The sequence below is a fragment of the Gobio gobio genome (assembly GCF_949357685.1).
Source record: "Gobio gobio genome assembly, chromosome: 22".
Classification (NCBI taxonomy): Eukaryota; Metazoa; Chordata; class Actinopteri; order Cypriniformes; family Gobionidae; genus Gobio; species Gobio gobio.
This window is the reverse complement of record NC_137118.1, coordinates 47,023,718-47,038,717: the sequence shown is the minus strand read 5'-3', so window position 1 is coordinate 47,038,717 and position 15,000 is coordinate 47,023,718. Positions and strand designations below refer to the sequence as shown.

At 36.6% G+C, this 15,000-nt stretch overlaps 1 protein-coding gene across 1 annotated transcript in view; it reads left to right on the top strand.

The window, feature by feature from the left end:
* unc5cb (unc-5 netrin receptor Cb) overlaps positions 1-15,000 on the top strand; it is a 337,306-nt gene that overhangs the window by 271,553 nt on the left and 50,753 nt on the right. The window contains exons 8-9 of the mRNA XM_079803827.1: positions 197-388; positions 9,690-10,037. Of these exons, the coding sequence (XP_079659953.1) occupies positions 197-388; positions 9,690-10,037 (540 nt within the window). The remainder of the gene's footprint in view (positions 1-196; positions 389-9,689; positions 10,038-15,000) is intronic.

Here is a 15,000-nt window from a genome sequence, read left to right as displayed (position 1 = left end):
GAAGTTTGGTCAGGTTCCTCTCGCTCACGGGACAGTAATGAAGTCTTGAGTTATTAATATCTGGAGCGATCGCTGAGGATATTGGACCCCAGATAGAATCTCCCTCCTAATTTAACAGCGCTTTAATAACAGTGCTATAAATCAGCCGTGAGAGACTGATCTGTGTGTGTGTGTGTGTGTGTGTGTGTGTCTCCAGCGGCCCCCAGCACAGATGATGTGGCTCTGTATGTGGGCATCGTCATCGCCGTCATCATGTGTTTGGTGATTTCCGTCATCGTGGCGCTGTTCGTCTACCGGAAGAACCACCGGGACTTTGACTCGGACATCATGGACTCATCAGCGCTTAATGGAGGATTCCAGCCCGTCAACATCAAGACGGCTCGGACAGGTACGGGAAATATGGCCTGTTTCTCATTTCATTGAGTGTAAATTATACAGGGTTTTTCCTGGGTCAAAAATGGTCTTTGTGGTTGCTGACAGACATGGGCATCCATACACACACACACACACAGTAAAAAAGTTCCCTACCCACGTGATCTGCAAGCGCAATACTGACAATACATTTTAAAAAAATTCAAAGAAAGTTTGCTTATCTTATTTTGATACCTTGATGTTTGTTTTTGTTCCTCATTTTTACACTATTTACTGATAATTGTTTTGGTATATAATCATATCAATATTAAAAAGTAGTACTAAAAAAATGAACAAATAGCCTAATTTTCTGCCATATACAATCTCATAAAATTATCAGCTAGCTAACAACAACTTTGTTCTGGGTTCACCTCACTCCAGTCTAAACTAAATGATTTAGGCTATTTATTTTACTACACATTGTCCACATAAATAAACTGAAAGACTGTGGATGATTAAAGCTAATTCTTACTATCCACTCTTGCTAAAGTGGGTAAGCACACTTGTGTTCTCATTTAAGGTGTTCTGAGTAAATGATTAAACTGATTCATGAGTTCAGTGTTGGACAGATCAGATGTTCTAACCAGTCGTTGAAATGATTCGGTTCAAAGGAGTCATTAGGTGGTGAATCGGACATTAGCAGACGTGGTGTGTGTGAATCCCGTCTGTTAGAACATTGCGAAAGATGTAAACACAAAGAAAACACTTCATAACCGGATAGGATTTGTTTCCCGTTTATTGAAAGTATGGTTTTTGTCAGCTGGTCAGAGAAGAGTCAATGTTTTTTGAGCGCAATTCACACCCAGCGGTAATTAAAGGAAAACATCGTCTGATAGCGCCACGTGCAACATGGATTCGGTCTTCCGACCTTTTGATTTTGATTAACGTAATATGTGAAATATTAGAAAGCTAAGAATGCTTATTTTGAAGACAGAGAGAGCGGAGGAGGAGCTCTGATCGTTCTCTCTGTCACTCAGTTAACGCAAGCGCAGCAGTCCTACTACATCAATCATAAATCACAATAACTCATCAAATAAGGCTTTGGCGGGACAAAAATGTGTTTTGGCGGCCGCCAAAAAAATTTCAATGTAGGAAAAACCCTGTTTTATAGTGATGACGATTTCAAAACACGGCCTCATGAAGCTTCGAAGCGTTATGAATCAGTGAGTCGAATCATGATTCGGATCGCGTGCCAAACCGCCAAACTGCTTAAATTTCGTGATCCAAACTGCTGAATCGACTCACTGATTCATAACGCTCTGAACCGCTGAATCGACTCACTGATTCATAACGCTCTGAACCGCTGAATCGACTCACTGATTCATAACGCTCTGAACCGCTGAATCGACTCACTGATTCATAACGCTCTGAACCGCTGAATCGACTCACTGATTCATAACGCTCTGAACCGCTGAATCGACTCACTGATTCATAACACTTCGAAGCTTCATGATGCCGTGTTTTGAAATCGTCATCACTATATAAGTCGTTATTTAGGGGTTTTTTGCGCACAAAAACTATTCTCGCCGATTCATAAAGTTATTGTAGAGCCGCTGTAGTGAGATGGACTTTGTAACTTTAGTCTTTAGTGTCTTTTAAGGGTCTTGAGAGTGTAAAGTGCATTGAGCCAATGGAGGCCTTTCTCAGCATCAGCTTTACACTAAAATATCTTCATTTGTGTCTGAAGATGAACGGAGGTCTGGCGGGTGTCCAACAACATGAGGGTAAATAATTAATGACAGAATTTTCATTTTTGGGTGAACTAACCCTTTAAATGAGTCACAGTTAGGCGTGAAGCTGAACTAGTCATCCAACTCTTTTATATTTGCACACTACCATCCAAGAAAATGAATACGTTTATTCAGAAAGTGCCTTCAATTCAATGTCAAAAGACCTTTATAATGTTACGAAAGATTCAATGTCAAATAAATGCTGTTCTTTAGAACTTCCTATTCATCAAAGGATCCTGAAAACAACAACTCTATCAGTTTCCACACAAATATGAACTGTTTCCAACACTGATAATAATCATAAATGTTTCAGATCCTCATATTAGAGTGATTAGTGAAGGGTCATGTGACACTGAAGACTGGAGTAATGATGATAAATTCAGCTTTGATCACAGGATATAAATTACACTTTACTATATATTCACATAGAGAACAGATTGATTACATTAGAATAATATTTCACTATTTTACAGTATTTTTGATCACATAAACGCAGCTTTGATGCAGTGATTTTCGTCAACAACCTTTTTTCACTGACGAAAACGATACGATAACTAAATAAAAACTAGTGTTGGATGACAGAAACTATGAGGAAAATCAACTGTCATTTTGGTCAACAAATAAAAGCGAGATGTAAGTGTTAGTGAGGGTGGATTAGGGCAGAGATGGGGTCAGAACTGATGTCCTGTGTCACAGATGAACACATTTGATCTGAACTGATCTAACCTCTGGAAAACACACCTCACACACCCCCAATCCAGCTCCAGAGCGGCTCAATCAATCAATAACACACATTTATGACACGCTATTGATTATGAACTAATGCTGATGAATAATGACAGTGTTTACTTTACCATGTTTATATAGTAATATGTTTTAGACGGTTAATAATGCATATTTATCTCCTCATCTGAACTTGAATGAGCTCCTGCAACTGCAATAGAGACGCAGACATTTCAAAATAAGAGTCCTGGTGTATTTCCAGCTTGTTTATCATTAAAAGTCACGCATTATATATTCGTTTTTGCTTACACAATAAACTGTATTTAATTTAATTCCCATTTAATTCATAGTCAGGAGGAAAAAACAGTATTTTACACATATTCAATAAAGTATCAGGGTTATAATAGTTCCCTAAAACCATTAAAAATATCTTCATTACTTGAAATTAAATAAATGTTAACAGAAAAAAAAAAACTTATTTGAAGCTTTAGCTTAACCTGATATGGCCTACTAACTAAAACAGAAATACAAAGTTATAAAAACTATATAGATGTTTTAAAAAAAGTGAATTGAGCTCTTTCGTGTATTTTTAAAGTCAAAAACAAAATGTCAGTTCGAGTGACAGTCGGATATGTAAAGCTTAAATGCTTAATGTATTACAATTGAACTAAACTCATTAGATTTTAGCAGACTAAAACTACTGTAGATTAGACTAAAATCTTACTTAGCATGTCGTATTTTTGACTTTTTATCTAACTATTATGACTTTTAAAATCATATTTTTGACTTTTTATCTAATAATGAGGACATTTAATCATATTTTCAACATGTTATCTCTTGATTATGACTTTTAAAATCATATTCTTGACTTTTTATCTAATAATGAGGACATTTAAAGTCATATTTTTAACATTTTATCTCTTAATTATGACATTTTTGAAAAACTACTGTAGATTAGACTAAAATCTTATGATATTTAGTCGACTAAAACTAAAAACAATTCAGGAGACTAAAATATGACTAAAACTAAATCAAAATTTGCTGTCAAAATTAACACTGATTTGTGCGCAACAGAGCCGGATAGAGCGTCTGATACATTTTATTATCTTTAATAATAACAGTTTGTTTACATGAGAGTAATATTTCACTATTTTACAGTATTTTTGATCACATAAACGCAGCTTTGATGACAAGAAAAATGTCATAAGTGACCCGATTGGATGGTGGTTATGTGATATTTTTACTAGCGTGTTCTCAGTAAATCAGGCTGGTTTCAGTCCACCCAACATGACTATATTTTATTGGTGTTTTATATATTTCTGATATGAGTTTGGTGAACTCAAACTACTCTCTTGGCCAACACACGACCAGTAGTTCCTGCAAATATCTCCAGTCTGAGTCCAGTCACGAGCACCAGTGAACTTGTGACATTTCTCTCTCTGCGTCAGTGTCAGTGTAATGATAAAGGAAGTGGCAGGTCATTTTGCAGCTGATGAATGCGTCAGGTGACGAATTGATGTGTGTCAGAGTCTCGCTGACGTGAAAAGAACGGAGGAGATGCTCATAACTCAAAGCTGCGAGCACAAAGACATGCGGCGCTGGAGAGTTTCCTGCCATTAGAAGCGTGTCAGCTTGATGTGAAGGCAGTCTGCGAGTTATCATGACGCTGTAATTAGCTTCGTCTGTCTGGCACATTCAGTGTTAATTACCCATCAGCCATCAGGAGCTACGTGAGCGGAGGTGTTATGGCAGCGGCGTGTAAACAGTGAGGAAGAGCTGGAATCAGGAGCATCTCCAAACACGAGCACAGCAACCATCATCAACACTGATGTTCAACACAGGGGACATTCTAGGCTTCTCATTTTAGGGGGGAAAAAAATGGTAACACTTTAGTTTAGGGTCCAATTCTCACTATTAACTAGTAGCTTATTAGTATGCATATTAGGATATTGTCTGTTTATTATTACTTGTAAAGTAAATATTAATGCCTTATTCTGCATGACCATATTGAACATCCCCTAATCATACAGGTTTATAATCAGAGATCCCAAATGTTGATTTTCCTGATCTACATATGTGCATTTTAAGATGTTCTGAATGCCAAACAATAGCTTGAACACCATGTCAGTGGGCAGATATGACTGATAAAGCTTTTCCATTTTCGTCAGTGAGTTTAACTGATATTTATATGTTTTAATAATCATTTTCACAGACATGTTATTTTTCTGAAGGCTACCAGGAAAGCTAGGTAACTAAATTTATTCAATTAATTCACAATATGCACACGTTCATTCATTACTAATCTTATGCCCAATACAGGCTGAAAAAAGCTGAACTTTTTTATTTACTGAATGCTACAAATGGAATTATATTAATTTACAATATGCACACATTCATTACTATTAATCTTATGCCTTATCTGAAGAAAACGGCTTTCTTAATATTTCTTGTTTGTTAATTATATTATAAATGAAATTACTTAGGCCTATTTCAATTCAAAATGGTGAAATTAGACAAAAGTTTATTAATTTGCCTGAATATTTTTGTCATTTGTTTAACATTTCTGACTTAAAGAAGCAGCTGTCAAATATGAAATGCTTAGTTTTTGCTACTTACATATCTCACACTTGACGTCGAGTCGCTGATTAAAAGACGGGATGAAGCCGAAGCCTCTCTCAGTTTCATATGTTATAAAGGTTCATCACAATTTTTTAGGGGGGCTGGGCAGAAGTTTAGGGGGGGGGGGGGGGGGGGGGTTATTAGGGGTTTAATTAGGGGTTTAATTAGCAATTAGGGGTTTTAACCCAGTGAATGGGTCGTTTTAACCCAGCGTTAAATGTTTGCTTAAAAAAAACAAATGCTGGGTTAAAACAACCCAATTGCTGGGTTAGTCCATTTTCAACCCAACTCTGGTTGTTTTTAACCCAGCATTTTTTAGAGTGTATAAGCATGACCTTTGATCAATTTAATGCGTCCTTTATTAATAAAAGTATTAATTTCTTCTACAGGTTTTAACAGATAATTTTATGAATACTGCACTCTAAAAAATGCTGGGTTAAAAACAACCCAAGTTGGGTTGAAAATGGACTAACCCAGCAATTGGGTTGTTTTAACCCAGTTAATGGGTCGTTCTAACCCAGTGGTTGGGTTAAATGTTTGCTTAAAACAACCCAAATGCTGGGTTAAAACAACCAAATTGCTTTTTTTAGAGTGTATAAACGTGACCTTTGATCAATTTAATGCGTCCTTTATTAATAAAAGTATTAATTTCTTCTACAGGTTTGAACAGATCATTTTATGAATACTACACTCTAAAAAATGCTGGGTTAAAAACAACCCAATATGGGTTGAATATGGACTAACCCAGCAATTGGGTTGTTTTAACCCAGGGGTTGGGTTAAATGTTTGCTTAAAACAACCCAATTGCTGGGTCAGTCCATATTAAACCCAACTTGGGTTATTTTTAACCCAGCATTTTTTAGAGTGTAGATTTAAGGTGTTTTGGAGTTCATTCCAGACATTTGCTGCATGTCTGGAATGAAAGTCAATGTTGTGTACACCCCAAATGTTCATCAGAATATGTCCTGAAAGTGAGTAAATGATGGCAGAATTGTGTATGCTGTCGTGTTGTACAGTGTAAAGTGCTTTAATTGGCTGGAGCGTGATCTTAACAGTTCATTAGCGGCGATCTGCTCGTGTGAAGTGTGTGTTTCGTGACCTCTCCTGGAGCTCCAGGTCTCAGTGGCAGAAGTGTAATGGCGTAATTGGCGTGTCAGTGAGGGCACTTGGCCCCGCCCACTCGCCACGCTCATGAATATTCATGTGTGTACCTGTGACGGATTGGCTGCGTCCGCTCTGGTAGGCGGGGCAGTGGCCATCCCGCTGTCGTAAAGATAAAGACAGTAATGAGGAGAAGACTAATGATGCCCTGAATATACAGCCTCTTCAGGGAGAAGAGCTTCATCACACCGCAAATAACAGGGACTCGTTTACCTCAGACGCATTAATGAAGCTAAACAGGTTAGCATAAAGTGTTTAGGCCAATGACGGCACGGGGACGCAAACCAGACCAAACGATGTTTCTTGTGGTGTAAAACTGTATATATTAGGGATGCAACACTACAGTTAGTCCACGGTTCAACACACACCTCGGTTTTTAACCACGGTTTTCGGTTCGGTTCTGATGGCTTGTCACATCAGTTTTTTGCTATTCTATTCTTAAGCCACAGGAACAGCAAGAGGTTAAGGAGAAAAAAGATTTTTATTGCAATACTCTTTCTTTATTTTACTTAAAAGAATTGAAAAACCCTTACTTAAACTTAAAACTTTACTTTAAAAAAAACACATTCCACATGCAAAACCGAGAAAAACGCAATTCACAAGCGCGTATTGAACCATGAATGCCATACCGAACGCTTCAATATTATATTGAGAATTGTGGCATCCCTAGTATATAATATAGTTGTTATCAATATGTTGAAGTAGATTCAATTGTTTTATATTTGTATACCATTGTTCTAGTTTGGGGTCGGTAAGATTAGTTTTTAATCAAATTAATATATTCATCAAATACATTTATAATATTACAAAAGATTATATTTTTACGTTTATATTCATCAAAGAATCAAAGATATCAGTTTCCACGAACATATGAAACATTTTGATAATAATCATAAATGTTTTTTTAAGTAGCAAATCAGCATATTTTCATATTTGTATTTTCTTTTTAATTATACTAATATTATGCATTTTGTCGTTATTAGTAGTTTGTTTAATATTCAGTTTATTTTACTGCTTAATTTCAACTTCATATTTTTATTTCAGCTTTATTTAAATTAACAAAAATGTTTTTAGTAGTTTTAGTGTGTATATATATTAGTGCTGTCAAATGATTACTCGAGATTTTTACATAATATGTGTGTGTAAACAATTATTATGTATATAAATACACACACAGGTATATATTTAAGAAATATTTGCATATATATATATACATGCGAATATTTCTTAAATATATATGTGTGTGTGTGTGTGTGTGTGTGTGTGTTTATTTACATAATAATTGTTTGCACACACATATGTAAACACAAACTTTTATTTTGGATGCGATTAATCGATTTGACAGCACTAGTAAAAATATATAAATATTTATAATCATATTTAACATTATTATATTTATTTAAAAAAATTCTTAATGTACTTAAGCATCATTGTGTCATTTTAATAAATATAGACCCTTTTCACAGACTGTGATGACGCGTGTTAACGGTCATCAATATCGTAAATCCTGCAACGTTTTTTGTATTTTCATTTTTTTTTTTAAATATATGTACATTTATAACACTGATACTTTGTATTTTATTACTTTTGCATCAAATTACAATAAACAAGTTCCCGCTGCTGTGAGGGTGTTTAGTAATAGCGTCTATGGGAGTAAAAATCAACATATTTCTCTCTTTTCACTGCCGTTATCAATCTCACTCTATTTTTTTCCCTCTTTTTGAAAGTTGTGAAATCACTACTGTGCCGTTTTTCTTTTGCTATGTGAGCAAATTGGTACATAATTTTTGTTTTATGTATTCTCTCATTCACAGCTATAATATTTAACCCAACTATGACGACTTCCGCTCTGAGAAACTCGGAAATGTGAAAAGGGTCTATCAGGACTCGACATTAACGCTTGTCTGCTTGTCCGGGACAAGTGGATTTTTTGAAGGGGCAAGTGAAGAATTATTTGACTTGCCCGACGGACAAGTATCCTGAGTAAAACGTCAAAACAAAAAATAACTAGGGAATCACCAAAGTGCAATAATGATTCTGCATCAGTTAGTGTAAGTGGAGATGGATAGTGGATAATAATATAAAACTAGCTGAAGGTTGTGCTGTTCTCGCGCAGCCTCTCGAGGAGAAAATCGAAAACAAATGAGCGCCGCTCTCACACAGAAACTCAGTTAACATACACGGTTATAATTGTGTAGTTTTTATATTTATAACATATGATACAGTTAAGCAACATCACACTAACAAGAGTGTGTTTTCCTGAACACCATCACGACTGAAAATGACACTGATTTCATACGCCAGTTCCAGAAACAATTCATTAACATTAAGTCACTTACATTTTAGAAGCAATATGGACTGTTTTTGTTCTATTTCAGCCGCGAAAATAGTTCAAACAAATATCACAGCAGAACCGTAACACATCTCACAGCATCAGTGTGTGTTAGTGAATGATTCAGCGTTTGAATGAATCGGTTGAATCAAAGATTCAATGACCTGTTCGTGAACCACCGCCTAATTCTTGAATGAATCAGCTGTTTCACTGAATCGACTCAATGATTCACTCATTCAGACGGTCACAGCGCCACCTACTGGTGCTTTAGTTTCATCTTTCCAACATTTCTTATTTATTCAAAAATATTTGAAATAATCTCATAACATTATTTAATGCAGTTGTAATTTTTCAGTGTAAATGATTTAATGCGATTGGTAACAGCCTATAGTGTCTTATTCTAATTTATTTATAGATCAAATTTAAGAATATAAAAGGAAAGCTGAAGCATATCCTATATTTAATAAGATTATGGAAAATGCCCTTTATAAAAAGGTACAAATATGACATGTGCATATTTAAATATGTCAAAGCTGATTAAACACTGGTGAGAATATTGCTTCAGAATAGATTATATTTACAAAAAAAATCCGGACAAGCAAATGTTTTACTCGGACAAGTGAATGACAGATTTACTTAAGCGTGTGAACCGGTTTAATGTCCAGCCCTGTATATTGTACTTCTAAGTATGTCTGTATTTGATGTGTCTTCAGCTGATCTGCTCGCAGCTCCTCCTGACCTGACGTCGGCCGCTGCTTTGTACAGAGGTCCGGTTTACGCTCTCCACGATGTGGCCGACAAAATCCCCATGACCAACTCTCCTCTCCTGGATCCGCTGCCCAACCTGAAGATCAAGGTGTACAACTCCTCCGGGATGGTGACGCCCCAGGAGGATCTATCCGACATCTCGTCCAAGCTCTCGCCCAAGCTCCCGCACGCCCTTCTGGACGGAGACACCATTAACCGCCGCACCCAGACCCTGGTGCGCTCCTGGGACCCGTCCTGCACGGCCTTCGGCTCCTTCAACGCTCTCGGAGGGCATCTGATCGTGCCCAACTCAGGTCAGTGAGATCTGTGTCCACCATCAGCCACTCGGGCACATCTTCAAGTCATCGTGTGGTTTCGGCGGTGATGCTGTTTTCCCATGCCAGGCGCTGACTTGAAAGGGTTAGTTCACCCAAAAATGAAAATTCTGTCATTAATGACTGAGCCTCATGTGGTTGGACACCGTCAGACCTCCGTTCATCTTCAGACACAAATGAAGATATTTTAGTGTAAATCTGATGCTCTGAAAGGCCTCCATTGGCTCAACTTTACACTCTCAAGACCCTTAAAAGACACTAAAGACGTCGTTACAAAGTCCATCTCACTACAGCGGCTCTACAATAACTTTATGAATCGGCGAGAATAGTTTTTGTGCGCAAAAAAACCCTAAATAACGACTTATATAGTGATGACGATTTCAAAACACGGCATCATGAAGCTTCAAAGTGTTATGAATCAGTGAGTCGATTCAGCGGTTCAGAGCGTTATGAATCAGTGAGTCGATTCAGCGGTTCAGAGCGTTATGAATCAGTGAGTCGATTCAGTGGTTCAGAGCGTTATGAATCAGTGAGTCGATTCAGCAGTTTGGATCGCCAAATTTCAGCAGTTTGGCGGTTTGACACGCGATCCGAATCATGATTCGACTCACTGATTCATAACGCTCTGAACTGCTGAATCGACTCACTGATTCATAACGCTTCGAAGCTTCATGATGCCGTGTTTTGAAATCGTCATCACTATATAAGTCGTTATTTAGGGTTTTTTTGCGCACAAAAACTATTCTCGTCTTCATAAAGTTATTGTAGAGCCGCTGTAGTGAGATGGACTTTGTAACTTTAGTCTTTAGTGTCTTTTGAGGGTCTTGAGAGTGAAAAGTGCATTGAGCCAATGGAGGCCTTTCAGAGCATCAGATTTACACTAAAATATCTTCATTTGTGTCTGAAGATGAACGGAGGTCTGACGGGTGTCCAACCACATGAGGGTAAGTCATTAATGACAGAATTTTTATTTTTGGGTGAACTAACCCTTGAAGCTTCTGGCTTTTATAAGGAACAGGCCAGTGTGGGTGATGGAGAGAAAATGACAGCCTGACCCATAAACACACATTACAGGCGCTCGAGTAGTGAAACGAAACCACAGCAGAGGCAACAAACCCCAGAGCGTAGAGCCAACATTCCTGCTCTTACGCTGATCGATTTATCAGCTTTCACTGGAAACAAGAAATGTTTGTCTTCACAATCTTTCATCAAAATATAGTAACTGAGGCGATCATCAATCTCCTCACAAACCAGTCAAGACTCATATTTATCCCCACTGGCAGAAGAAAGAAAGGCACAATATGTAAGATTTTTTGAGTAAAATTTCCAGTTTTATCTCACAATTCCGAGTTTATTTATCCCTCAATTCCGAGTTTAATCTGACAATTCCAAGTTTATACCTCACAATTCCGAGTTTATATCCCACAATTCCGAGTTTATTTCCCACAATTCCGAGTTTATATCCCACAATTCCGAGTTTATGTCCCACAATTCTGACTTTATATCCCACAATTTCGAGTTTTTATCCCACAATTCCGATTTTATACCTCACAATGCCGAGTTTATATCCCACAATTCCGAGTTTTATCTCACAATTCCGAGTTTATATCCCACAATTCGGAATTTATATCCCACAATTTTGAGTTTATATCCCACAATTCAAGTTTATACATCACAATTCCGAGTTTATATCCCACAATTCAAGTTTATACCTCGCAATTCTGAGTTTATATCCCACAATTCTGAGTTTATATCCCACAATTCAAGTTTATACCTCACAATTCCGAGTTTATATCCCACAATTCTGAGTTTATATCCCACAATTCAAGTTTATACCTCACAATTCCGAGTTTATATCCCACAATTCAAGTTTATACCTCACAATTCCGAGTTTATATCCCACAATTCAAGTTTATACCTCACAATTCCGAGTTTATATCCCACAATTCCGAGTTTATATCCCACAATTCTGAGTTTATATCCCACAATTCAAGTTTATACCTCACAATTCCGAGTTTATATCCCACAATTCAAGTTTATACCTCACAATTCCGAGTTTATATCCCACAATTCCGAGTTTATACCCCACAATTCCGAGTTTATATCCCATAATTCTGAGTTTATATCCCACAATTCCGAGTTTATATCCCACAATTCTGAGTTTATATCCCACAATTCTGAGTTTATATCCCACAATTCAAGTTTATATCCCACAATTCCGAGTTTATACCTCACAATTCCGAGTTTATATCCCACAATTCTGAGTTTATATCCCACTATTCCGAGTTTATATCCCACAATTCTGAGTTTATATCCCACAATTCTGAGTTTATATCCCACAATTCAAGTTTATATCCCACAATTCCGAGTTTATACCTCACAATTCCGAGTTTATATCCCACAATTCTGAGTTTATATCCCACAATTCTGAGTTTATATCCCACTATTCCGAGTTTATATCCCACAATTCCGAGTTTATATCCCACAATTCTGAGTTTATATCCCACAATTCAAGTTTATATCCCACAATTCCGAGTTTATATCCCACAATTCAAGTTTATACCTCACAATTCCGAGTTTATATCCCACAATTCTGAGTTTATATCCCACAATTCAAGTTTATACCTCACAATTCCGAGTTTATATCCCACAATTCAAGTTTATACCTCACAATTCCGAGTTTATATCCCACAATTCAAGTTTATACCTCACAATTCCGAGTTTATATCCCACAATTCCGAGTTTATATCCCACAATTCTGAGTTTATATCCCACAATTCAAGTTTATACCTCACAATTCCGAGTTTATATCCCACAATTCAAGTTTATACCTCACAATTCCGAGTTTATATCCCACAATTCCGAGTTTATACCCCACAATTCCGAGTTTATATCCCACAATTCTGAGTTTATATCCCACAATTCCGAGTTTATATCCCACAATTCTGAGTTTATATCCCACAATTCTGAGTTTATATCCCACAATTCAAGTTTATATCCCACAATTCCGAGTTTATACCTCACAATTCCGAGTTTATATCCCACAATTCTGAGTTTATATCCCACTATTCCGAGTTTATATCCCACAATTCTGAGTTTATATCCCACAATTCTGAGTTTATATCCCACAATTTAAGTTTATATCCCACAATTCCGAGTTTATACCTCACAATTCCGAGTTTATATCCCACAATTCTGAGTTTATATCCCACAATTCTGAGTTTATATCCCACAATTCCGAGTTTATATCCCACAATTCTGAGTTTATATCCCACAATTCAAGTTTATATCCCACAATTCCGAGTTTATATCCCACAATTCAAGTTTATATCTCACAATTCCGAGTTTATATCCCACAATTCCAAGTTTATACCTCACAATTCCGAGTTTATATCCCACAATTCTGAGTTTATATCCCACTATTCCGAGTTTATATCCCACAATTCCGAGTTTATATCCCACAATTCTGAGTTTATATCCCACAATTCAAGTTTATATCCCACAATTCCGAGTTTATATCCCACAATTCCGAGTTTATACCTCACAATTCTGAGTTTATATCCCACAATTCAAGTTTATATCCCACAATTCCAAGTTTATACCTCACAATTCTGAGTTTATATCCCACAATTCCAAGTTTATATCTCACAATTCCGAGTTTATATCCCACAATTCAAGTTTATATCCCACAATTCCGAGTTTATACCTCACAATTCCGAGTTTATATCCCACAATTCTGAGTTTATATCCCACAATTCTGAGTTTATATCCCACTATTCCGAGTTTATATCCCACAATTCCGAGTTTATATCCCACAATTCTGAGTTTATATCCCACAATTCAAGTTTATATCCCACAATTCCGAGTTTATATCCCACAATTCAAGTTTATACCTCACAATTCCGAGTTTATATCCCACAATTCTGAGTTTATATCCCACAATTCAAGTTTATACCTCACAATTCCGAGTTTATATCCCACAATTCAAGTTTATACCTCACAATTCCGAGTTTATATCCCACAATTCAAGTTTATACCTCACAATTCCGAGTTTATATCCCACAATTCCGAGTTTATATCCCACAATTCTGAGTTTATATCCCACAATTCAAGTTTATACCTCACAATTCCGAGTTTATATCCCACAATTCAAGTTTATACCTCACAATTCCGAGTTTATACCTCACAATTCCGAGTTTATATCCCACAATTCAAGTTTATACCTCACAATTCCGAGTTTATATCCCACAATTCCGAGTTTATACCCCACAATTCCGAGTTTATATCCCACAATTCTGAGTTTATATCCCACAATTCCGAGTTTATATCCCACAATTCTGAGTTTATATCCCACAATTCTGAGTTTATATCCCACAATTCAAGTTTATATCCCACAATTCCGAGTTTATACCTCACAATTCCGAGTTTATATCCCACAATTCTGAGTTTATATCCCACTATTCCGAGTTTATATCCCACAATTCTGAGTTTATATCCCACAATTCTGAGTTTATATCCCACAATTTAAGTTTATATCCCACAATTCCGAGTTTATACCTCACAATTCCGAGTTTATATCCCACAATTCTGAGTTTATATCCCACAATTCTGAGTTTATATCCCACAATTCCGAGTTTATATCCCACAATTCTGAGTTTATATCCCACAATTCAAGTTTATATCCCACAATTCCGAGTTTATATCCCACAATTCAAGTTTATATCTCACAATTCCGAGTTTATATCCCACAATTCCAAGTTTATACCTCACAATTCCGAGTTTATATCCCACAATTCTGAGTTTATATCCCACTTTTCCGAGTTTATATCCCACAATTCCGAGTTTATATCCCACAATTCTGAGTTTATATCCCACAATTCAAGTTTATATCCCACAATTCCGAGTTTATATCCCACAATTCCGAGTTTATACCTCACAATTC